This window comes from Panthera tigris, chromosome D4, assembly GCF_018350195.1.
Source record: "Panthera tigris isolate Pti1 chromosome D4, P.tigris_Pti1_mat1.1, whole genome shotgun sequence".
Classification (NCBI taxonomy): Eukaryota; Metazoa; Chordata; class Mammalia; order Carnivora; family Felidae; genus Panthera; species Panthera tigris.
Window position 1 is genome coordinate 8,340,216 of NC_056672.1, and position 26,291 is coordinate 8,366,506.

The window sequence follows — 26,291 nt, forward strand, 5'->3', positions numbered from 1 at the left end:
TTATGGTTAGTAGTGCTGCTTGGAGAACAAGGCTTGAACCTGTGGCCAAATAAGGCCTTCCTATTTCTTTCCCCCACAGACTGAACTTTTCCACCCATTTGTATGCTGGACAGCCAGTCTCCCCAGACAAACCCTGCTATCCCAAAACTACCATAGACAGGGTGGTTTAAACAACAAATATTTATTTGTCATAGTCCTGGAGGCTGGGAAGTCCAAGGTCAGAGGGTTGGTAGAGCCGGTGTCTGGGGAGGAGTCATGCCCTGGCTCATACATAGGTCGTCTTGTTATACCTTCACACGACCCAGAAGAACAGGAAGCGAGTTATTTAATGTCTCTCCGTATAAGGGTCCGAATCCCCTTCACCATGGCTCCGCCCTTGTGACCGCATTCCTTCCCAAAGGCCCCATCTCCAAATACCATCCCACTGGGGATTAGAGTTTCAACATTTGAATTTTAGGGGGACACAGATACTCAGTCCACAGAGCAGGTTCCTTTGATCTTGATTATAATTTTGTGAGATAAAAGCTTACATCACTGCCACTTTAGAGACAAAAGAGCTAAGGCCTGCGGATGCTATTAACTTACCTGATTTTATACAACTAGGAAATGAAAAGGCCAGGATTTGAACCCAGTTAGTCTTACTTTAGAGCACCCCCCCTACCCAGATATGAACCCCGGAAAGGGACTGCTAAAATTGCCAAGGGAGAATTTTGTCTCTCTGAGCTTAAGGACAGCGTGGAAACATTTGGTCACTTAGATATCCCCGTGCATGTAGGAGGCAGCATGGTGCAATGGTTATGGTCGAGTTCCAGACCTGGAAAGCCAAGTTCGAACAGCAGCCTGGTCACTCAGCACGCACCTGCCGTAGGCCTTTATCCTGTTTGCTTTGACGTCTTTGGCTAGTTGGCTGCTACCGGCTCTGGGCTTTAATATCCTTTATCTGTTAGAGTGGCGACTACTTCTTGGAGTCCTTGCTAGGTTAAGATGATACATTGCATATGGAAGGCTCAGTGACCCATGGTAACAACTCAGTACCTGGTAGCAAGTATTATTATTGTCACTGATGGTGTTGGGCATGGTGGTGTGGGTTCTGCCTCTGCTATAGTTTCAAATCTTGATTTCTTTTTTCCCATGCTGCCTCCCCCGTGCACTTTTAATGAAAAGCCTTTCTTGGCCAGAGCACTGCTGGCTGAAGACTCCGTTTGGAATCCATCCAGGAAACTGACCCCTGCTGGAACTCACCCCCTCCCCCTCCTCAGAGTTTCTGTTAATTGCCATCTGGCTATTTTTAGTTTCTTCAAGGGTGTGCAGGGTCCAAGCAGGGAAAGTCCATCCTGCTGAGGGTGTGGGGCTGTGTGAGCCGTAGGGTTTTAATTTGGAAATGTTTTGACACTTCATTTGTCAGGGCACCAGTTGCTGGAACCTTGGGAGAATAAGCGGGAGCCGGGAGCTTATTACTTTGTTTTTTGTTTTTTGTTTTTTTAAATCAGCTTTTTCACACAGGAGAGAATCCCCCGCCGCAACAGCTGCTTGGTGCATTCAAATGTGCAGTTGGTTTAGGCTGAAGGGATTCGGGGATTTGAAAGCTTAAAAAAAAAAACCGTAAATAACAACAACATACATGCAAAAGCAACCCACTCCCGATTGTCAGCTGATACTCTGATTTGCAGAGCCTGAGCTCCTGGCCCCTCCACGGTGACTTTTCTTCACTGTGGGCTTATCATCAGCTTGGTCAAAGGCCCTGGAGTCTGCCTCTCATCCTCCTCAGAAGTTCTCCTCCCACTTTGAAACGCTGCAGAGCCTTGGCTAAGCCCACACACTAATGAGGTCTGACCTTCATCATCGATAGGAAGAAAGCTGCAGCACAGGCCCGCCCAGGAGTCCTGTCTGTATGGGATGAAACAGCTCTTGCCTCCTTATTTTAAAAACAAAACAAAACAAAGGGAGGGGGTGCGCCAGAATAGCTCAGCCAGTTTAAGTGACCGACTTTGGCTCAGGTCATGATCTTGCGGTTGGTGGGTTCGAGCCCCACATCAGACTCTGTGCTGACAGCTCAGAGCCTGGAGCCTGCTTCCAATTCTGTGTCTCCCTCTCTCTCTGCCCCTTGCCCACTCACGCTCTGTCTCTCTCTCAAAAATAAATGCGCATTAAAAAAAATATTTAAAAAAAAAACAACAAAACAAAACCTCTTTAATGAGGTATGGATCAGGTCAAAAAATGATACATATTTGACATGTGCAACTTGTTGATATTGGAGGCATGAGCGTATATCCGGGAAACCATCACCACAGTCTCCGCCATAAACGTATCCATCACATCACTTCCAAAGTTTCATCCTGCTGTTTACTTAATATTCCGTGATAAGAACACTCAACAGCAGATCCATCCCCTTAGCAAATGTTTAAGTATGTGACGCAGCATCATTAGTAGCAAACAGTGCAGCGGACATCCAGGAATTCAGAGTTGAGTTGCTCATCTCACGCAGCTGAAACTTCATACCCTTTGACTAATGCTTTCCTATTTCTACTTCTCCCCAGCCCCTAGCGACCAGCATTTGCTCTCGGCTTCAATGAATTTGACTATTTGAGATGCTTTGATTCAAGGGAAATCGTGTAGCCTTTGTCCTTCTGTGTCTGGCTTATTTGATTGAGCGGAATGCCCTCCAGATTCATCCATGGTGTTGCTCATGGCGGAATCCCCCTTTTAAGGAAGAGTAATTTTCATCGTATGTATATACCACGTTTTCAAAAATCCATTCTTTACGTCTTCCGCTTCTCGCCCCTGGGCATCATCTTTGACCTGGTGACAGCAAAACCCTTGCTCAGTGCTGTGTAGGGAGGCAGGAAGAAAGGAGATCGCTCCTGATTCCTGCTAGGTGCTTGGCATACCTTATCTCCCTTAGTACTTGTGTGCTAACTTGTTAGCTGCCAAGTTCAAAAGCCAGCTCTCCCGACTTGAGGGAAGGAAAGAGAGAAAATAATTTCTTTAAAGGATACGGGGTCATCAGACAGTAGGCGTGGAGGCTCCGTGACCAAGAATAAGTTCCAAAGTCACACTGTACAATTGGTCTCAGAGAGACAGCAGTGCAGCCAGACATGGGCACCATGCCTGCCCAGCCTTCACCCTCTGGTGCCCTTGAGTATTGTCCTTAGAACTCCCCTCTGGTGAGCTGGAATCCGGACGCAGTTGTGACCTCCCCTGAGCGGATTCTCTGGCAGCCCCGAATCTTCACATTCCGAGCTTCGCCTGCAAAACGCATCTTATTGGTGGAACTTCGGGCCTGCCTCTGATTTAGCTTCGAGGGTGCGACAAAGGATCATCAGACGCCTTCAGCTTCCCTGCTGGGAGGCTGGTGCTGCCTCAGAAGTGGGGCGTTGTCCAAACACAGGAAGGGGTTCAGATGCTGAGAGGCATAGGAATGGCAAGTGCCCACCGTACCATGCAGCGAACAACCACCATACCTGTTGTCTAATAGTATAGATAAAGGGACCAGATACATACATTTGACTAACTTGCTTTAGGGTGCACAGCTACTGAGTGGTAGAGTTATAGGCAAACTCAGGTCTCTCTCTCTCTCCCCCTCTCCGAAAGACCTGAGTAATGCATTTGTTTTCCTATGGCTTGGACTTTGGAGGCTGTTTTCATTTCCTAGGGCTGCCTTACAAGCTCGGTAGCTTAGAACAACAGAAATTTATTCTCTCTGTTCTGGAGGCCAGAAGTTCAAAATCAAGGTGTCCCAGGGCCATGTTCCTTCTAAAGGCCCTGAGGGAGGGGGTGGGCTTCCTGGCCCCTTTGTAGTTCCTTGTGGTTGTTGGCAATCTTTGGCGGTCCTTGACTTGTAGACGCATCGTTCCAATCTCTGTCTCCATTGTCTGTGACAATGTCTCTGTGTGTCTCTGTGTGTTAATCTGTCTCTTCCTCTAATGATACCTATTATAATCCAGTATGTTGTTATCGGAACTTAATTCTCTATAAAAACGTTATTTCCAAATAAAGTCACATTCATAGGTTTTGGGTGGACGTGAATTCTGGGAGACACTGTTCAACCCACTCTGGAGGCCAAGATTCATGCTAGATTGTATACCACAGGAACTCGTCCCAGGGATTGATTCTGTGAGGTAGGGGTGAGCAGAAAGATAGAGAAATGGGACTTGGCCTTTTTTTTCTTTCTTTTTTTTTTTTTTTTAAGTTTATTTCTTTTGAGAGAGAGAGAGACTGAGCATGCAAGCACGGGAGGGGCAGAGAGAAAGGGAGAGAGAGAATCCCAAGCAGGCTCTCTGCTGTCAGCACAGAGCCCATAGCGGGACTTGAACCCACAAACCAGGAGATCGTGGCCTGAGCCAAAACCAAGAGTCAGGAGCTTAACTGCCTGAGCTACGCAGGTGCCGTGAAAAATGGACTTTGGTCTTAACTGATCTCTTTGGCCCCTTGAGCCTTAAGGGAGCCTCTGCGTAGATTTCCCTTCGTAGAATGTGAAGGGAATGATTCTACGCAGAATGATTCTCTGCGTAGAATGTGAGTGTGAAGGCAGATGGCGTGTCTGTGCCAGGATTCTCCTGAGCTTGAATAGAAGCCGCTGCCGGAAGACCACAGGGAGAAAGATGCCAGAGCCGGCAGAGGAAACTGCTTTCGTTTGGTATGAGAGCAAAGCACAGCTTTCAGGGAGAGCCAAGGAGACTGAATACACGGTGGTTTCAGACTCTTTTTTAGGGCATTTGGGAATGAGGGAGCGGGGGGCTTCCATGCGCTAGATGGATTTCTAGCCAAGATACCTGTGCTCAGAGCCCATCTCTGCGTCTTTCAAGATGGTGACAAGCGCCCTTACTCTTTCTGAGGTTCATGGTGAATGGAGATGAGACTGACTCAGACCCGGCAGCACAACGGGGTGATGGCACTATAGCAGTCGATCGTCAGGCCTCCGTGGTTTAAGCCACCAGAGCTTACGTCCCAGCCGATCCATTAGGGGCTGGCTGAGGGCCCCGCCTTGTCTTAGGCTCACCCCAGGCCCCAGACTGCAGGAGCGGCCTCCACGTGAAACACGCAGGGAGAGGGAGAGAATGGCAGACCCCGCCCCGAGTTCTTCAATCTTCCAACCGGAAGTGACCCACGGTACTTCTGACCACATCACGTGGGCCGTAGCGAGTCATGGGGTCACTGCTAATTCGAAAGAGCAAGGAGATGCAATCCTACCGCGTGCACATAAGGAGTACCAAAAATAGTTGGTAAATGGCACTAATGACCATCATACCAGATGCTGCTTTTGCAAAATCGTTCAAGAAGGGACAGATTGCTAAGGTGATATTGTCAATGCATCAGCTGTGCGTGAGAGGGAACTAGGGGAAAAAACGGGAGGGTTTGAAGGATTAATATCTCACTGCTGTGGTTTTATTGGTTAACTTACTATTAACTCTGCCTGATGGATTGCCTACCCACTGGATACGAGGCATTTTAGAAAGTTCCTAGGGTTGAATTTCTAAACCTCCCTGTTCCCTCTAAGGCAGTACTTCTGAGGCAGTGCCCAGGATTAGGCAGAACCCTCTGTGCAGCCATCATTTCTAAGGTACATGATTTTGTTTTAGTATCTGCTTTCCAGTATAAGAACATAAGTAGGCAAACAGGATAAAATCAATGAGAAGCAGTTACATAGGACCACACGATCCATGAAAAAGGCAGCTGTAAGTACTCTACTAGAACCTGATCTTGTCTAGCACTGAACCGGGAATTGGGCTCTGATGAGCTTAGAACTTGGACTCCTCTTTTCGCTTAATCTGAGCTGTGGACTCAGTGGTCATGTTGAATTTCGTGTAACTTCCGTCATTTTCCTCACCTAGCTTCCCTAAATCACAGATCCTGAGGCAGAGGCTTACGAGCTTGTACTTTATTAGGGAGGCCGATCTTAGGAAAGCACGTTTAAGGAGGAGGAGAGTGAGGCCGGGAAGGACAGAGAGGGTAAGAGAGCATATTACTGACCTTGCCACAGCTTTATTAAAACTGCTTGGTGTCACATGATATATTCAAAGAGGCCACATGAGGCCCCTTTATCCCCAAGCCATTCATTGAAGGGGAGAAAAGGGGAAAGACTTGTCCCCTGGGTGCCACACTCGGACTGGCCAAGGTTCGCCTCCACAAGGTGTCAACTCCCTTGTGTTTCAAGGGCACACACGTGCCGGTGCTAAGCGGGTGCTCTTGGGCTTGCCTCACGCCTCAAAACCAGCAAGGAAATTGCGGGAACAGGCGTGGAACAAAATACAGGTGGCGTGAGTGGGGAGCGTGTGCTGTTTTGTCCTGCCCATGACCACCATGAGGGCCCGGGGGCGCCCCCGCAGCAGAGCCTTGGGCAGTAGTGGCTGTAGCAGTGGCAGCAGCAATGAAACTCAGCTCCAGCGTTCGCAGATGACCACAAGCAATTTCTAGGGCCACCCTGGCCACACAGCCACGCAACTGTTCCCATTCCGGCACCGCGCAAAACCCGAGCGTGTCGTAAACACCACCCCAGCCAGAGACCTGGGAGGCAGTCTAGACCTTCCCTTTTCCTGTCCAGTCTCCAAATACTTTAGCTCCAAATACTTTAGCTTTTCCAACTCCTGTTCCCCTCTGTCCCCTTGCTCATTCGTAGCTCTCATTCATATCGTCCTTCTGGAATGTTGCAAGTTTCCCACTTAGTTTCCCTACTGGCACCAGAGTGAAAAATACCTTTGGCTTTACGTGGGAGAAAGTCCCCACTCACGTCGGCTAAAACTGTCAGAGGTGGTATAACTCCAAGGTGTTTTAACCCAATTACTCTGAACATCACATCCTTAGTTTAACTGTGTCCAAGAAAGAAGAGGTGTCTTTTCTGTGTGTCTCAGAAGGGAAGAGATACTTGCCAATACCCCCTTGTGGACTTGCCCTCCGGTCTCATTAATAGCATTTTATCACACACCTGAGCCTAAAGCCATCACTGGCAAAAGGAACGGAACCAGCTAGGATTGACATAGGCCACCAGGGTCCCTCCCTGGGAGTGGGGATGGTTTACTAAACGGTGGAGGATAAGTACTCAGTAATATTGAGAATAATTCTCCTGTTGAAATGTCTTATGGTCCTTCTTTACTTGCGGATCAAGTCCAAGCTCTTGGTCTTGTATACAAGACCGTCTGTGATCAGGTGGCTGACAGTTGCTCCAGCTTTGGCTCCTGTCATGTTACTGTCTCAGCTATGTCCCTACTTCTACCCGTAACACACAAATGACGCTCGGAGGACATCTATTGCCTCCTAAATGTGACAGGCTCTAGGTGCTCCCACTACTCTGTCGATTCAGAGAGCACAACTTTGACTCAACTTTCAATGTCCACTGCTCAGTGTACCTCAGGGAAGTCTTTCCAGACTCCTTTATGTAATTCTGTCCTACAATCGTGAAACACAGTATTGCATACAAATAATTAATGTCATACAATAATGCAACACATAATTGTACTTCTTTCTGACATCTGTCTCTCTCTCTGTCCCAGACAATCGTGCTTCATTCATCTCTGCATTCCCAGCGCCTAGCAGTGCTTGGCGCAGTGGGTAATGTGAGGCATTTAGTAGATGTCCGATGAATGATTGAGTGTCTAAAGCTTTAGAGCTAGGTGAGCTTTAATCCGAGACCACTGAGACCACTGGCAGCCTATGAAGGGGGCTGATCATCGGGAGATAAGCAAAGCGTGATCCATATACTCTGTGTTTTCCACAACAACAGGAAAATCATGGGAGAGCTGGTGAAAGGTACTTCTCTTAAAAGATGGGTGATGGATTTATCTACCTTCTGCCAGAAGACCAGGCAAGATGAAACAAAGGTTCCTAAGCATTAAACATGCATTGTTCAAATACAGGCAGCTCTTTGGTCAAAGCCAAGTTTCACTGCACAGCAGATATAGAATTCTATCTTCTGAGGAGCTCCCGCTGCAGGATTCTTATGCCATAATGGAAGTGCTGATTATCTGAACAAAATTGAAGTCTTAGCTGCAAAGGCCATAAAAGGATGTCTTCTGCAGGCCTTGGGATGATTTGGAATTTTCTTCTCTGACCACAAAGAAAGCTGTGCAGGTCCGTCATTCTGTTACCGTCTAGACGCTGTGTAGTCCATCTGTCAGTCAAGAGCTGGGATACTGAAAGAGTCGAGTGAAATCTATGGAGGTAGGCAGTCCATGGCAGGTGGTGATGGAAACAGGCCCAGCACTGCAAGAGCATGGGGCCCACGTCACTTTGGGTGGTTTGGCGGAGGTGTCTCCAGATGTGAGATGACAATGGCGAGAAGAAACATTGGTGGCATTGGCAGTGGACAGGTGGGTTGGACACAGGATTTCGGCGTATAGGACGTACAGAAATTACAGTTGGGATATTCAGTTCAGGATCAGGTATTGATATGCTCAAGCCACGAAAGAAAGAAGGAATTAATAATAACTGGCATAACTCAAGGGGCTGATCGTGGGGTAATCAGGACCCCAGTCTTGGAAGATAATTATAGAATTGCTGGGGTGAAATAAGAAGGCCAAGTGTGACCAATATTACTATAGCCTGAAGAGTGCAAAGAATGACCTAAGTGGGAAGCACCCGGGCTCAGCTCGTTAAGCATCTGACTCTTGGTTTTGGCTCAGGTTGTGACCTCAGTTTGTGGCTTTGAGCCCCACATTGGGCTCCAGGCCGACAGTGCAGAGCCTGCTTGAGAGTGACTCTCTCTCTCTCTCTCTCTCTCTCTCTCTCTCTCTCTGCCCCTCCCCCACTCAAAATCAATAAGTAAACTCAAAAAAAAAAATAATAATAAGTGGAAGATGAAGGGAGCGGCTGAGAGCATAGGGTTTGAGTTAGACGCGTTTGCTTTTTTTATTTCATCTCTGCTATTTATTAAGTCCGTAGCTGTAACTTTATCAGATTCGCAGCCTCTTTACAACATGGAGAAAATAATCGTACTCTCATTATAGAATTGTCATCACAAGTAAATGAGGTAATGCCAACAAAGTTCTTACAGGCATAACAACATAATAAGTATAAAACAAAGGGTACGTATTTACTTTCTTTTTACTCTGTTATTCAAGAGTGATTTTGTTTCACACTTTCATAAAGACCTAGATGTTCCTCATTAATTTTAACCTAGTAAAATCCAAATAAGTGTCTCTGAACCTTCTTGGAGCTGTTTTAGCCCCATCCAAACATTTTGCAGGATTTCTTTGCCCGGGAAAACCACCAGAGCATATAATTAATATCATCTGTATAAACAGAAGGATGACCCTATCTGTTTAATATTTTTCGAATTTACTTTATTTATAAATACATTCTTAGAATTCTTGGCCACTGTTACATGGACCAATTGTTGACTTTTCCCCATGAGTCCTGGCAGGGAGTTCACACCATTTTCTTGTGTTCCCTGATAGGAGCCCCAAATTCACCATCTTCACTTACTGCCTGTGTGGCCGGGGGCGGCTGAGGATTTATTCTCTCTCTAGAGAAGCATTGTACACAAGAGCTAACTGGATCATAGTGTGATATAATATGGCAATGTAAAAAAATAAAATAAAGTCCTTCTTTGAAAGTTGCTTACGATCACTAGATTGGAGAGGTTGTGTTATGCCGGTAGAAGATGCTTTTTAAGGAGGTAGTATTTTCTGGATCATGAACTGGTTCCCTCTTTGTGGCAGTAAGACACATTTTCTTTCTCTTTTTAAAGAGAGAGAGAGAGAGCAAGTGTGAGTAGAAGAGAGGGACAGAGGGAGGGAGAGAATCTCAAGCAGGTTCCGTTCCCAGCATGGAGCCTGATGTGGGGCTCGATCCCACAACCCTGGGATCATGACCTGAGCCAAAATCAAGAGTCACATGCTCAACTGACTGAGCCACCCAGGCTCCCCAGAGACACATTTTCCTTATTCAGTTTGTTCAACAGAGATGTAGTGAATGTCTCCACTATGTGCCAGACCGTATGCTTTTATCAGGGATTCGGTCGTGGGTGAGGAACAGGTGGAAGTCTCTCCCTTAACCAAGTGTATAGTCCAGGGGAGCAGATGTTAATCAAATAATCACTCATTGAATGGGAAATTATAACCAGGAGGAGTGTTACAAAGGAAGGGTATACAACAGGAGGACTTAGCTTGGGAAGGGAACAGAGATTAGGGATGTCTTCTCTCACGGAGAGCCATTTGGAATCTGAAGGGTGAGTTGTTGTGTCAGCCAAAGGTTCTGCAGGAGAGAGTTTACACACTCGACAGGGTGTTTTGGGAGAGTTAAATCACAAGACTGTGTACCAAGATGTGGGCGGAGTTAAGAGAACCAACACAGGATGCTGAAGCAACCTGGCACTAGCCAGAGAGACTTGTTACCACATGTGGGCTGCAATGGGCGCTTCCTGGAAAGTGGATGGGACGGTCATAGCCGTAAAGATGGAAACCCACCGAAAATTGTGGCTTTGGGTGGAGGGGACAACCAGTCTCCGGAGAGCCAGGAAGGAAGAAGCCAGGAGAATAACTCACCTGACCTTGCTGTCCCCACCCCCTCTGACTTTCTGTTGTATTTTCTCTTGACTGCTCCCAAATGGGGTCCAGGGGCAAGGAAGCCATTGATGCCGTCCACGTAGGTGAGACTTGTGACAAAAAGCAGGTGGAGGAATGTGGAGCACAGACCTGGAGTAACAAATAGAAAAGATCTAGCTTAATGAGCATTGACTAGGTAAAAACAAAAACATTACCATAGGCTGATACCATAGAGTATGCAGTGGGGAGCACCCCAAAGGGAGCAGCATTTACTAAGGCCCTATGGCAGAAAGGAACATGGAACCTTCCAAGAGGCCTGGGTCAGGGCAGAAGGCTGCCTCAGATAGTCACAAGGGTGACCCAAGAGACATGTTGGGATCACAGTCAAGGAGGAAGGATGGAGATCACAAAAAGAAACAGTATAGAGTCAGGTCTGTGAGATGGCTTGGAGACCAAGAAGCAGAAGGTTAGGTTGAGTGAAAAAATTCAGCATGTAAGTGCTGAATAAGGCAAGGGCATCCTGGGCTTAGCCTCTGGCTGCTAGCTTTGCATGCAAGGACACTCCCAGAGTTGAAATGGCTGGGGAACATCATAAGCTTTTTCCAGAAATATTTCAAGGTGATGTTGGAATTAGAAGACTGCCCTAATGTGTCATCGCATTTGGTCATTTAGCCAACAAATATTTATTAACGATTTTTGCTTTCATGTTGTGCTGGGTGCTGAGAGATAAATGATGTGCTTCTTATCTTTGGGGAACTCATAGGCTTGGCAGGGAAGGCAAACATGTAAAGAAATATTTGCGGTATCATCGGGGCACCTGGCTGGCTCAGTAGGTAGAGCATGTGACTCTTGATCTCAGGGCTGTGAGTTCGAGCCCTGCATTGGACATAGAGATTACTTAAAACCTTCAAAGAAAAAAAATACAGTAAAACGTTGGTTTGCGAGCATAGTTCGTTCCAGAAACGTACATGTAATCCTAAGTACTTGTGTATCAAAGCGAATTTCTCCATAATAATGGGAACTCAGATGATTTGTTCCACAACCCAAAAATATTCATATAAAAATGATTACAGTATTGCAATATACAAAATAATAACGAAAATACAAGATATCAAGAAAAAAGCAAATTAACCTACATTTACCTTTGAAAACCTTTGTGGCTGGTGTGAGGGAAACGAGAGAGAGGAGAGTTATTGAGTAGGACGAGTTTCACTAACGAATGTCGACTACAGTGCAGTCTTAAAAACTCTTGTCAGGGGCGCCTGGGTGGCTCAGTCCGTTGAGCATCTGACTTCAGCTCAGGTCATGATCTCACGGTCTGTGAGTTCAAGCCCCACATTGGGCTCTGTGCTGACAGCTCAGAGCCTAGAGCCTGCTTCAGATTCTGTGTCTCCCTCTCTCTCTGCCTCTGCCCTGCTTGTGTTCTGTCTCTCTCTCTCTCTCAAAAATAAATAAAAACATTAAAAAATTAAAAAAAAAAAAACTCTTGTCCTATACTCTATGTAATGTAACTGGCAATAAGGCAGCAGAGGAAAGGGTCTATAATCTGCTGGCAGCCTGACCTAGAATGAAGCAAAGCATTCCTAACCTTACTCTTGTACGGAAAACCAGAGGAACATCCATGGGTGCTTTGAAGTGACAAAAAATACACTACTGCCAGTGGGGGGCACCTTCCAATGTTCTGAAAAATTACCGATCTCTGCCAAACACCGCAGCCTGAGACTGAACATCCAAGCATGGGGGATGATTACCCACAATCCCACAGTGAAAGAGAGAAAGAGAGAGAGAACCATTGGCTCAGTTGTGATCGCGTGACGTTCGGCATCACGGACGACTCATATTGCAAGACATGGCTCGTTTATCAAGTTAAAATTCATTAGAAATGTCTGCTCGTCTTGCGGAACATTTGCAGAACAAGTTACTCGCACTCCAAGGTTTTACTGTATATGCAGTGTCCTGTGGTAAGCTCTTCTGGAGAGCCATGTACCAGGCAGCCTAGACTGGGGACGTCAGAGAACATGTCCCAGAGATGTGGTATCTGTGCTTGGTCGTCACTTCCCCAGGGGGAAAAATGAGAAGAATTTCACCCAGCAGAAAAGTATTGTTTCAGTGTGTGCCAACCACTAAAGCAAACAGTCCCTAAATCTCAGTGGTTTCACGTAAGGAAATTTCTTTCTTATGGCACGTCCAGGGTGTTCTGAGTGGCTCTTCCCAAAGTGGTGACCCAGGGCGTCAGGCTGTTTTCACCTCCAGCAGGTGGTTTCCAGCATGATTCCATAAGAAGCAGAGGGTGTGGGGAAGGAAGGCAAGGTACACCTTCAGCCACCTCCCCACAGAAGGGACACTCGTCACTTCCCCTCATGCTCCATTGAGCTAAGTGGTCCCGTGGCCCTATGGAGATACAGGGGAGCAGAGATTGTCGTCCAGGCTCTGAGAGAGCATGAACGTCTGGCAGGCTCTCGGCTCCCTCTGCCACAGGGGATCACACATGAGGGAGCCTAGAATCAGGAAAAGGCCTGCAGTTGGCAAGCCGGGGGGTGGGGGTGGGGGGAGGAAGAAAGAAGAGAATTACAGAAAAAGAGACCAGGAAAGCCAGTCATTGCCGGATGGCTGAGGCCCAAGGACAGCACATCGAGGAGATGGGGACTTTCCACTTAGCTGCGTGGCACCATTGGGGGTGTCTGATATGCCCAGATTTTCATCTCTTCACAGCACACCCCTTTTTTCTCATCTTTTACTACACAGAGAGAAGGCCACGATGGTGGGGAGGGTTGAGCATTGCCCAACTCTGCCGCTTACCGGCCATGTTACCTTGAGCTGGAAGTAGTCTGTCCACGCCTCGTTTCCTCATCAATAAAATGGGGACAAACTGTGAACTCCCCTTTCCAGGGAGACATTGCAATCAAATAGTGTGAGGAGAACATCCTTGGGAAACTGTGGATGGCTTTGGAGGTACAAGGGGATTTTATTGCCTCTGCCCAACGTGGGGGGATATTTTTTTCCCTAGGGCAAGAAAGGATAACTTAATATCTGCCAAGGTCCTCACACGTGCCCAGTCCTGTGGTGGCCTACCAGTGCTAGAATAAAAACTGGGACCAATGTAATCTTCTGTGAGGGCAAGAAAATATGATTGGAGGTAGCTTCAAGGCTTCCTGAAGTGCCATGTAGGAAAGCGTATAACAGAGTTATCTGTGTTAGTGGCCTCTCTCCTCTCGGATTTGGAAACCCCAGCTGGAAAGGGTAGTATATTTCCATTACAGCCTAAATATTTGCTTTGACCTTTCGTTTTTTCACCAGAGGATTTATTCTAAGCCCTCCAGAGCTTTGTTTGCAACATTGCAAGGCTTACGTAGACAAGGCAAAATGTTCCTTCCTCTCCCCACCCTCTCCCATCAGCTCCAGACTGAAAATTCCCTTATTAACTTTTTACATATATACACAAGTGGGAAGCAGATGGCATTATCTGGATAATGCTAAGAAAAGATCAGATTCTTTTCCAAGGCCTATGCACTGTTTTGAAATAACCAAATGAATAAGGTTATTTGGGCCTGAAAAGAGGTATTGAAATAAGGTAGCTGGGAAATTGCCTTCATTTGGGATTTTTCATCAGATAGGGTCTGGGTCTATTAAAGCGTACCAAATGGACTAATCTGGGCAAAGTTTGAACCACATCCATCAGGCTCCCTCCCATCTCTGACCTTTTTCTCTTTTCTTTCCATCACCTATCTCCTTCCTCTCTTTTGCGGCAAACATTTCTTTGGTTTTTAATCTGCAAGGGTCAAGAGAGCTGAAAAACGCTGTGCCAAGATGTGCTTCACAGCTCCCTAATAAAAGAGACAAAGAACACCACTCACAGGTTTTCAGGGCACCTGTCACCAGAGCAAACAGGTGCAATTCTCATTGTGTCTTCATTTTGCATCCATGTTTTGGACTGGGTGTAGACTGTGAAGTTTTATATTTTTATTGAATAAGGCTCCAGAAAGATTCTTCTGGATCTGGTGTATCTATTTGGGGGGGGGGGGGGTGCTGTGAATTGTACTCCCCACCCTAATGGCCGCATTCGCTAAAGAGTGGTCACAGGTGTTCTTGCAACAGAGCAGGGCCATGTGAAGATGATGTATTTCCTAGGGAGGACGAGGGGAGGGGAATGTTGGTATTTCTAAAAGTGTAGACAGCCTGACAGCAAATTCCAGAGCCTGGGTGACATTTTAAATTGGTAATGCTCCTAATTACCCAAACCCTAGGAAACCATATGGAATACAGCCACAGTTCTAGCATTAATATGAGTGAGCACTGTGAACCCGTTACTAACGGCATGCTCTCTTAGAATAATGGCACAGTATCTGTGTCAGCACAGTGTGATACTGCGGTTAAAACACACACAGACACGCACACACACACCCTCTTGATATTTCCTATTTTGGGGGGAAATTTTCCTGCTATCAAAGTAAAAAAAAAAAGAGAGAGAGATCTTTTCTAAATTTCCTACGAAAAGTAATACTTGGTTTCCTCGCCTAACATTGCCTATCGGCGTCGCCGTGTGAAAATGACAGATTTATGAGGATGGACGTAAGTAAGCAGGTTTTACGGAACACGCGCTTGGAAGGCGGATGTACCCAGATGCGAGTCTTCACTCCCCTCTCTGCTGCTAGATGAACTGGGGCCTGTTGGTCCGTGTCCGAATTTCAGTGTGGTCGTCTCCAAAGTAGTCCTAGTAATGCTGTTTACTCAGACATTTATTATCAGGATTTAGAGCCAATCAAAACGTCTTGCTCAAAGCCAGTGCTGAAAGACGCTGAGTTAAGAGTCACTGATGTGGCAGGAGCAGTCACCTGAAATCCCAGTGATCAGATTGAAATTTGGGCCTTGGCCGCAGACATGTTTGGGGAGGAGGCCCAATACATATCACGTACCTCCTGCCTCTCAAATGTTGGGCCCTTGTGCTAGCGAAAGGTGATTGTCTTGATTTAAGTCCAAGGTCTGAACCCAGAGAATAGAAAAAAAGCTTCTGAGAATTCTATCTGTCCACTGCCTTAATACCCTCCTACCCTCCATGTGTAAACCTCCCCAACTGTGGGGTGGGGGGCCTGCAAAAAAGAAAAAAAAGCAAGCACAAACCCCACTTTTGGATTTTTGAAGACTTTATCTTCAGTTATTTCTGAATATATACATATATGAATATGTAATAAATTTATATATAAAAATTTTACATATATAAAATAAAACACAGAAGGTATAAAAACATATAAAATGATCGGTGACACTTTTCGTTTTGTTCCTGCTAACAGATTTGATAGGCGAGCTTATTCATGACGCTTTACTTTTCTTGGCCCTGGACGTCCTAACAGCGATCTGTGTTACAAAGACACCATGGTAGGGGAGCCTGGGTGGCTCAGTCAGTTCAGCGTCTGACTTCAGCTCAGGTCATGGTCTCACAGTCCATGAGTTCGAGCCCCGCGTTGGACTCTGCTGACAGCTCAGAGCCTGGAGCCTGGTTCAGATTCTGTGTCTCCCTCTCTCTCTCTCTGCCCCTCCCCTGCTCATGCTCTGTCTCTCTCTGTCTCAAAAATAAATTAAAAACAAAAAACAGAGACACCATAGTAATAAGAGCAGTGATTTGAAAAACACCAATTACCTGCCAGGTGCTCTGTAGATACTTCATGTTACTTCATCCCTCCAACAAACCTTAAAAAGTGGATATTATTATCCCATTAAACATCTGAGAAAATGGAGTCTCACGGAGATCCCTAACTTGACTAAGGTGAGACCATTTGTAAACAGCAAAGCTGGGGCGTTAAGCCTGAAGACAATTGCTCAAAGCCATGGTGGAGCCAACATACCTGTGCATTTTCTCACCCCTCTGTTGTCTTCGCTCTTTCTTCCAGATTGTCCTAGATGTTGGCTGTGGATCAGGAATACTATCATTTTTTGCCGTGCAGGCTGGAGCTAGGAGAGTGTATGCTGTCGAAGCCAGTTCTGTCGCACAGTACGCGGAGGTAAGTGGTTGTATTTTTACAGCGTCTCCTAACTAGGTCTTCAGTAAACGTCAGGGGACTAAGTGATGGAATCTTCCAGGTGGGTCATTGAGAAGCATTTTTTTTTTTTTTGCCAGTCTGATTATTTTGTTCCTGTTGGCATTTTACTGCTGAGAGAAGCCAGACGTCACTGGAGTAACTGACATGAAAACAAGTTTTTAAAAAATTTCATGACATTGAAAATAGAACAAAACTTTCTTCTTCCCCATCCACTGGGTGGCAGGTGGGCCAGAGGGGGAAATGAATGTCTTTTTATCTTTAATGACCTACCAAGGTGAGGAGTCAGACTTTCTGGAGCGAGATTTATCTTGTTCTTAAGTGCTGTACTGACCAACTGTACCACTCACCTTATTTTTTTAAATTTTTTTTTTTTAACATTCTAGATCCCTAATTTTTTTAAATGTTTTTGGGAGAGAGAGAGACAGAGCGTGAGAGGGAGAGGGACAGAGAGAGAGGAGACAGGGAATCCCAAGCTGGCTCCAAGCTGTCAGCACAGAGCCCAACGTGGGGCTCGAACTCACAAACCGCAAGATCATGACCTAAGCCGAAGTCAGATGCTTAACCAACTGAGCCACCCAGGCGCCCCTGCACCACTCACTTTAAATTTTAGTTTAGCTTTAAAGGGCTGTTGCTACATGGTTGTATTTGGAGCATAGACAGATGTCTGTGTTTCAAGGAGCTTTTTCAGATTTCAGGCATAGGTTGGAGGATAGATTCTTTGTTTTGAATATGGTATTCTGTTATCATGATTAAATATGTACAAATATTAGAGAATAAGTCAAAGGCAAAAGTCAGGTCATAATGGCTTTCAGTAATAGTTGGTTGGATATAATAATAACCTGACTGAGCTGCAGAGATTGGATGGGTGTGTGCGCATGCGTGAATGCGGTACTGTGCTTGTCATTCACACCTGGACGAGGCCTGAATTTTAATGAGGGTTAGGAGGACAGAGAAGGAAGTTTGGCTGTTCCTTCTAATGAATATCGTGAAATGTTTCCCCAACCCGGGACAACTGGTAACGCAGAGCCGTGGTTGGTTTTGGATCGAGTGAACAAAGAAGAATCAGAGACAGGCCGGTATGGCGTGTGTGGAAGGAAAGATTGCCAAAGCCTGCTGGCTGGAATGTTGTTTTCCTTTCCAACAAGTCTTGATAAAATATTTTTGGTCATTTCCTTCTTCACCAGTTCTTAAAAGTTGTTTTTGTTGAATATTGGATACGCGCAAAAGAATATTTGTAAGATGTGTAAGTATAAAGGATAATGATGCAATGGACATGTGCCCTCTACTTCTTTTAAGAAATAGGCCATTAGGGTTTCCATTCAAGGTCCATATGGCTCCTCCTGATTGCTTTTCCTTTCTTCTCTAGACACAGGTAACCACAGTCTTGAATTTTTGTTTCTCATTCCCTTGTTATGTATAGGTTTACCTTATATATTTCTTTTTTTTTTAATTTTTTTAATGTTTTATTTATTTATTTATTTATTTTTATTTTTATTTTTTTTTTCAACGTTTTTTATTTATTTTTGGGACAGAGAGAGACAGAGCATGAACGGGGGAGGGGCAGAGAGAGAGGGAGACACAGAATCGGAAACAGGCTCCAGGCTCCGAGCCATCAGCCCAGAGCCTGACGCGGGGCTCGAACTCACGGACCGCGAGATCGTGACCTGGCTGAAGTCGGACGCTTAACCGACTGCGCCATCCAGGCGCCCCATGTTTTATTTTATTTTTGAGAGAGAGAGAGAGAGAGAGAGCGAGCACAAGCTGGGGAGGGGCAGAGAGAGAAGGAGACACAGAATCTGAAGCAGGCTCCAGGCTCTGAGCTGTCAGCACAGAGCCTGACGTGGGGCTCGAACTCACTAGCTGTGAGATTATGACCTGAACTGAAGTTGGGTGTTCAACCGACTGAACTACCCAGGCGCCCCTACCCCTCTTTCTATCCCTAAAAACAAACCCTGTTTCATAAATAGAATCATAATGTATGCATTCTTGTATCATTTGTTTTTTTCGTCCAACATCATGTTCCTGATGACCATTCTGTGGATGTACACAACTATTGTTTCTTTATCTTCAGTGTTGGATACTGTTCTATTGTATGAAATGCCTCAAGTTGCTAGTTTACTCTTCTGTTGGCAGACTTTGGATGGCCTCCGTTATACAAGTGTTGTTAGGAATATTCTTGCACAACACCCGCCCGCCGCTGCGCCTTTGATAGAGCTTCTCGGTATAGACCCAGCAGTAGAATTGTTGGGTCACAGGACACGCATGCCTTCAACTCTGCTCTGTAATGACCAGGTGTTTCCCACAGTGGTTCTTCCACCTTTCCCTCCCTCCAGCAGTAAACGACAGTGCCATTGTTCCACAGCTTCGTCAGCAGTTGATATTGTCAGGCTTTGGAATTTTTGCCCATCTGGTTTTTATGACATGCTGTTTGCATTTGCATTTGCATTTGCATTTTCCACTTATTAATGACTTTGAGCACCTGGGCAGAGCGTTTTGGCCGTTTGTGCCTTCTCTTCTGTGGAATAGCTGTTCAAGGGCTCTTTTGGACAAGTTTTACTTTGAATTATCTTTTTAATTCTAATTCATCTGTAGGAATGCTTTCTGTACTCTCGGTATTAATCCTATTCCATTATATGTGTGAAAAATAGCTTTGTCCAGTTGATCTCACCTTTTTCTTTACGATGCTAGTAGATTTAAATATGGAATCCTAAATAAAGGAGAAGAGGAGAATAGAAGCTTATGAAGAGAGAACCCTATAGTTAAAGATGCCTCCGCTTAGATTTTCATACATCTTACAGGGTATTCCTAAGGATAAGGAAGTGAGCCTAGAACTTTATCTCAGGTGTTGCTCAATCATTTAATCATATATTCATTCAAGTGCATCCCACAGTTGTGTTTTTTGGGAATATAGGAGTAGCAGTACCGATTAAGGTCAGTCTTCAGAGAGGTTCTATTCTTGTATTATTTTTTTTTTAATATTTATTTTTGGGAGAGCGCAAGTGGGGGAGGGGCAGACAGAGGGGGACAGAGGATACTAAGTGGGCTCTACGCTGACCGACTGACAGCAGCGAGCCTGATGTGGGGCTCAAACTCACAAATTGCGAGATCATGACCTAAGCCAAAGTCGGGCGCTCAGCTGACTAAGCCACCCAGGTGCCCCCAGAGAGGGTCTCTTCTGATAACAGAATGATCCTGTGGTCTCTCATTTCAGACACCACTCCCCCCACCCCCCCAAAAAAGTGGCATAAATAATTCAGAGATTTTCTTTTTCTCATACAGTTTGTTTTCACATATGTTTACATATATTTTATTTTTTTAAGTTTATTTTTTTCATTTTCGAGAAAGCGAGCATGAGCAGGGGAGGGGGAGAGAGAGAGGGAGAGAGAGAGAATCCTAAGCAGATTCCGCGGTGTCAGCATGGAGCCTGAAGCGGGGCTCAAACTCATGAACCGTGAGACCATGACCTGAGCTGAGATCAGGAGTCTGACGCTTAACAGTGCCCCTCACGTATATTTTAACTTGATTTGAGGAATAGTCATGATTTTTAAAACCTTGAGAACGTAATACCCTTGGCTGTAGTATTTTAAGAGAAGAGAGGAAGGAATTATCTAGAGATACTCTTGCATTCCCTATCCATAGTCGCTCTCCAACCCCAGCATAAACCCTCAGTAATCACCAGTGCACCGTAAGAGGGGCCGTTCTAGAATTGTCTTTGAGATTGGTTTCTCCAAGAGAATCTTCATCCTGATTACACATATCAGCGGAACTGTTGCCTTCTCATGGAGTGGCGCTCCCCTCACGGCCACTGTTACCCAGAGTGTGGCTGTTGTGTAATTATGAGGGTATCTAGCAAGGAGCTAATACACAGGAGAAGAAAAGAGAAAGAATTAAAACTTTTTGCACTATTTAAAACTTTTTGCACTATTTAAAACTTGGAATAATTTCAAACTTGCAGGTACGTTGTAAAAATAAAAATAGTTCAAAGGCTGCCCAAATTCTCTTTACACTTTACCCCCCTTGCTTTATCGTTTAGTCTGGTTTCCGTCTCATCCCTCCCCCAAATGTATATACACGTGTATGTAAATATTTACATATATGTCGATAGAGATAAAGGAGGAAGACACACACACACACACACACACACACACACACACACACGCACACACACGCACACACACTTTTTACTATGGGTCAGCGATATATATTATGACCCTTTATCCTTAAACATTTCAGTGTGTGTTTCCTAAGAATGAGGCTATTCTCTGAAATAACCAAAGAAGAGCTTAATTTAAGGGTGAAAAAAGAAGCTGTACAACGACTTGTCCATTGAGTCTTTCGATGTCACTGATCCAAAGGTTTTAGAGAAGCCGCAGCATGAGCGGAGAGATGGTCATCGTGGGTGTTGGGGCTAGGAGAGTCTATACCGAGCTGCCTTTTTGCTTGCCTATTATTTCCAAAGAGACTTGATTTTTAAAGCTTGAATTCCAAAAACCGTAGTTTTATTTTATCTTTGTTTTTGGCTTCTGTAGAGGATTTTTGTGTTTCTGTAATCTTTCTTTTCTGTATATAGTTGGGGCAGGTTGGGGGCGGGGGTAGCTTTTCAGATGCCAGAGAGGCTGCGCAGAGTCCTTGAAATCCTTGCTGCCAGGTCTCTTTGGCCCCGGAGACGTACCCTGCATGTGGCCCCAAGGACAGGCTAGTCACAATGCATTCAGGGCCAAAGGTGATTAGAACCTTCTCAAAGGGTGGATTTAATGCCAGTCTGGTCCCTCCTGATGAAGGCTATGGTCCCCACCGTGCCTCTGGCTGCTGCCGTGGGTGTCGTGAGATGCCCCCGTGGGCCAGGCCTTTTCACCCTTGTGGAGGGCGACCTGTACCAGCTCTTGATTTCTGCTTCTTACACTGACAATCATCTGTACAATTTGTGGGTGGCAGATTGCAAGTGTGAACAGCACACAAAAGATTTTCACTGTAAGCACAGGCTTTTATAGCGGCTCAGCACACAGTGCATGGGGCTCCTTTCGACCTTTTCATTATTTGGTAATTGAACCAGCAGACATTTAATTCTTTCCTCTGGAGTCTTCATTAAATTGCTCGGAAAAGATAAAATTGCAACAAGAAAGAAAAATGAACAAATTTAACTACCATCGCCTGGGCCTGGATTCTTCTTCTCACGCTAGGCTTCTGGGCTTTAAGTAAACAGAATATTTTCAAGTTGCACTGGATTCAATTTCAGTTGCTTTCAGTGGCTCACACGGATTGTGTCCGGGCTGACCCTCAGACGGCAGGATGGTGTGAATGACTCCTTGTTTGGAGGGCATGTACACAGAGTCAGTTTTTGCGGGATAGTCATGAACTTACCCAAGTGCAGCCATGTGCTCTCATCCTGGGCCCCTTCTGACATTTCTGGGTCAGTAATAAGAGATCGTCCTTGTCCAAGAAACAGGGCAGGACTAAAGGTCTCCCCTGGGTTCCCAGCCTGTCCACCTCAAAATGGCAGCTGTGTCTTTCTCTCTTTTTGCTTTCTTATGTACAAAACATAGAGCTGAAGCTCCAGGATCATATAGACCAAATGGCAAAGAAAAAGGCATTAATCAAACGTACACACATACACAGTCAAGAAAGGGGGTATTCCTTAATTTCAGTTGCACGCAAACACAGGTCATTTCTCTCCATCTAATTCCTTGGGGGGCCAGGGGAATACAAGACTATGAGGGTAAGCAATGGTGAATAGATTGATGCGTTATAACCAGTTTAATCTTGAAACAGAGCTCTCTGGCACTGAGACTTAACAATATTCATAATCATTGTTGGGCCACTTAATAATTAGACTTTACTGGTACACAGTTCCTCTGTCTGCCTCATTAGGATGACTTTGAAGGAGTCAGACCAGGTACTTCCAGATGATGGAGAGGCAGAAGTAAAGGCAGGTGGAATTGGAGCCATTGAGATACTGCCTTTCTAGACCTGCCCGATTCGTAATCTACGGCTGTTCTGTGCCTCATGGGAGCCACGAGACACATGTGACTGTTTGTATTTAAATATAGGTTAATTTTTAAGAATGAAATACCTTAGTCACACTAGCTGCATTTCAAGTGCTCGACAGTCACAAGTGGCTGATGGCTATTGTATTGGACAGGGCAGGCAGGGAACATGTCCATCATCGCAGAAAGTTCTAGTGGGAAGCACCGATGGAGAGGACACAAGTGACCAGACTTCACTTGGCTGGCATCGGATGGCCAGGCTGGTGTCTGTGTTCATGGCCAGGCATTGGGAGCCTTGGCCGGATTGGACTGGCTTGATGTTAGGTGAGGCGCCCTCCCCAGTCCCTCATGCTGTGGGCATTGTTTATTTTTCTCTGATTTATGTGTGAGATCTGTCACAGAACAGGTTCCCTAGGAAACAGACTCTGGTGCAGAGATCTGCATGGAGGAAGTTTATCACGGAGGGCTCTCAGGAACCTGATGTGTGGAGAAATGAAGGAGGCAGGGTGGTACTATGCAAGGAGGCGTTAAGCTGCATTACGGTCGGAATAAAGTGAACGTCCACTTGCACGGGAGTTCCTGAGCTGGGGCTGCCTATGGGAGTTGAATCACCTTGAGGCAAGGGCTTTCCATCCCACACCTTTTTGGTGTGCACTCCCTTGGGAAGGGCTGTGGCTTTGGGTCAGATGGCTGTGTGGGTGGAGGGAATTTGGTAAGACAAGACCCAGCTGAGAACCATCGTTGCCAGTGTTCCAGCAGCTGGGGGAATGAGTCCCATGGTCCCAAAGCAAAGATCTGTAACATATGCCAGAGCAGGTACTACAAGATCAAGATTCCAGATCCTAACTTGGGACTATAGAGAGGAAGCTGGGGGAGGATGGAGATGAAGATGTAATAGCAAAGCCAGGAGGTGATGGAACAAGCGCGACGATACTAAAAGCTTAGATGAGGCCACAGGGCACTTTGTCACATGTGCTTTAGGTGCGAGCAAAGATTGTCTAGAAATGGATTACACCACCTGACGCGATGCGCCTTCTACTGTCGGAAGCCATGTGAAGACACAGCATACATCTAGGACACGATCTCTCCCCTCAAGTGGCTTACAATCCAGGTGGATTTCAAACAAGTGAAATTCTTGACACAAGACAGCGAGAACATGTGAACGGCAGGGATGAGAAGCTCCTGGGCCAGCAACGGCTCCCGTCGCCTGGGCGGGTCAGGGAGGCTGGTGGAGGAGAGATGGGATTTGAATTGAATCCTAAAGGGTGAAAGACACGAAATGCCGTCTTTTCAAGCTTCGCCTCTTACTGCCGACAAGGAGATTTCTGAAGGCCCTTTGGTTCTTACTCGATTCCTTATCTTACGTGTGTTGGTAATCTCTTCACAAAATACTTCGAAGGCCAATTCTTGAACACTTGAAAGAGCATATACTTTGAAGTTTTCTGAGTTTATCCTGATTTCAACTCTTTGAGCTAGCTTTTTTCTCCAGTATTTTTAGTGTCTCCTACAGCTTACTTCTACTTCCTTCTCATTCTCCACAGACAAAATGCCTGAGTCATGAAGTTCCATCCAGCCCATCAACACTTTTTATTTTTGCACTGACAATGAAATTAAAAGGTGGCAGCAAGGAATCTGTTAAGGAAACGATAATAAGCATTTTTGCGTAGCTGAACTTTTAGAATTTAGGATGCATTTCTACATCTACAAACATGTAGTTCTTCCAGAAGAATCCGTGAAGGGCTTGGGGCAGGTAATATCATCCCCTTATCATAGATAATGCAGTGCCTTGGACATGGTAGGTCTTCACTTGATCTTAGCCAAAAGGCCGAGAAGTGATGGCCGTGGTAGGTCTTGAAGATGGGACACAGCCTGTGAACATCCAGGGGCTCATGGTTCCCTTGGAGATGAAGAGGTTAATGGGTTGGCTAGAAGCTGGACCACCTACCCTTCAGATAGTTCTTCCAAGATACAGGAGAAAACCCATCTTTTTCTTGTAAGGAACTGATTGTGAAGCACTTAAACGGGCAGACAGGTCTGCCATGTAGGAGGGAAACCTTCCTCCATTGGCCGTATCAGCTAGGAACACACTTGGGACAAGAGCAGCATAAAGAAATCCATGGGGAACGCCACCTCATTTGCCACAAAACCCTACCCAGGAAATAAGAACCCTTCTTACAGCTGGATTGGTGATCGAGGCAAGGCTACATGAGAGAAAGTATCTTTGCCTCTTCGTCTCATTCAGCACTCAGTTCCTTATAACGTAGGCTCTAAACACCTTTGCCGCATTAGAATTGATGATTCTGGAATCACCCAGGGTGGGGTTGTATCCTTGATCCACAGCCTAATGGCCGTGTGACCTCGGCAGGTATTAGTTTCTTCTTGCTGCTGTAACGAATTAACAGAAGCTTAATGGCTTAAAACAACACATATGCATTGCCTTGCAGTTCTGAGCATCAGAAATACAAAGTGGATCTTGTGGGGCTAAAATCAAGGTGTCACAGAACCGTGTTCTTTCTGGAGGCCCTAGCAGAGAGTCCATCCTTTGCCTTTTCCAGCCTTTGGAGGCTGCCCACATTCCTTGCCTACAGGCTGCATCATTCTGACTTTGTTGTTGTTGTTTGTTTGTTTTGGGAGTTTTTATTTTGTTTTAAACGTTTATTTATCTTGAGAGAGGGAGAGTACACATGCATGCATGTGAGCAGGGGACGGACAGGGACAGACGGAGAGACAGAATCCCAAGCAGGCTCCATGCTGTCAGCACACAGCCCGAGGCAGGGCTCGATCTAACGAATTGTGAGATGGTGACCTGAGCAGAAATCAAGAGTCCGATGCTTATCTGGCTGAGCCCCCCAGGCTCTCTCTGAACTTTGCTCTTCACTATCATCTTCTTCTCTCCCTCTTACCTCCCTCATGAAAAGATCTTTGTGTTTATATGGGGCCCACTAAGACAATCCACTATGCTCTCCCCGTCTTAAGATCCTTAATTTCATCACATCTGCGAGGTCCCTTGGCCATGTATGGTAACACACTCAAAAATTTGGGGGGAGCAGGATATATACTTTTGTTTGTGGGGGGGTGTTATTCTGCCTACTATAATAAGTTAGTTTGCCTTTCTCTACCTCATTTTCTTCACCTATAAAATTTTAAATAATAATAGTCCCTTGTGAAGATACAAAAATCACATGAGAAAATCGATATAGAAATTAGCGCAGTGCCTGACATTCTCTTGCTATTGTTATCCTTGTCACTATTCCTTGTGGCTATTAACGATGCTGTTATGGGGCCTCATTTCACCCCTGTCTCTGTACAAGTCAACCCAACAGAGATCATGGAAGGGTGATCCCCAGGCAACAATGGGAGGCATGGGGCAGAGCACGTTTTCTAACGGTGTGTGTTTAAATTGCATTTTGCAATTTCCTTTAGCACCCCTTTCTAAAACCCAAACAGTTGCAAGAGGCAGAGCCTCTGTACTTATGCCCTGCCCTTCTCAGCAATTCTGCAGACTGGCCAGAGCCGTGTGTCAAGCCGCTCTGTAACATCCGGGTCTCGGGAGAAATTCAGAGCTGTTTCTAAATCCTTTCCCGGGTAGACACTGTGCTTGCTGACCCAAATCTCCTAAATTGTCAGATGGCCTCGGGTTTGGTGACTGTTGAGAGGAAACAAACCACTTGGGCATCAGGGAATAAACAACACAGTGGCTCTCAGATGAAGGTAGATCAGCATGTCCGGCAGGACTTCTCTAACACAGATTGCTGGGCCCCACCCCCACAGGTTCCCATTCGGTAGGTACAGGG

The 26,291-nt window shown here is 45.7% G+C and overlaps 1 protein-coding gene across 1 annotated transcript in view; it reads left to right on the top strand.

Moving 5' to 3' along the window:
* The window catches only part of LOC102953168 (histone-arginine methyltransferase CARM1-like), a 186,421-nt gene that overhangs the window by 97,197 nt on the left and 62,933 nt on the right, over window positions 1-26,291 (top strand). The window contains exon 6 of the mRNA XM_015542955.2: window positions 16,364-16,474. Coding sequence (XP_015398441.2) covers window positions 16,364-16,474 — 111 coding nt within the window. The remainder of the gene's footprint in view (window positions 1-16,363; window positions 16,475-26,291) is intronic.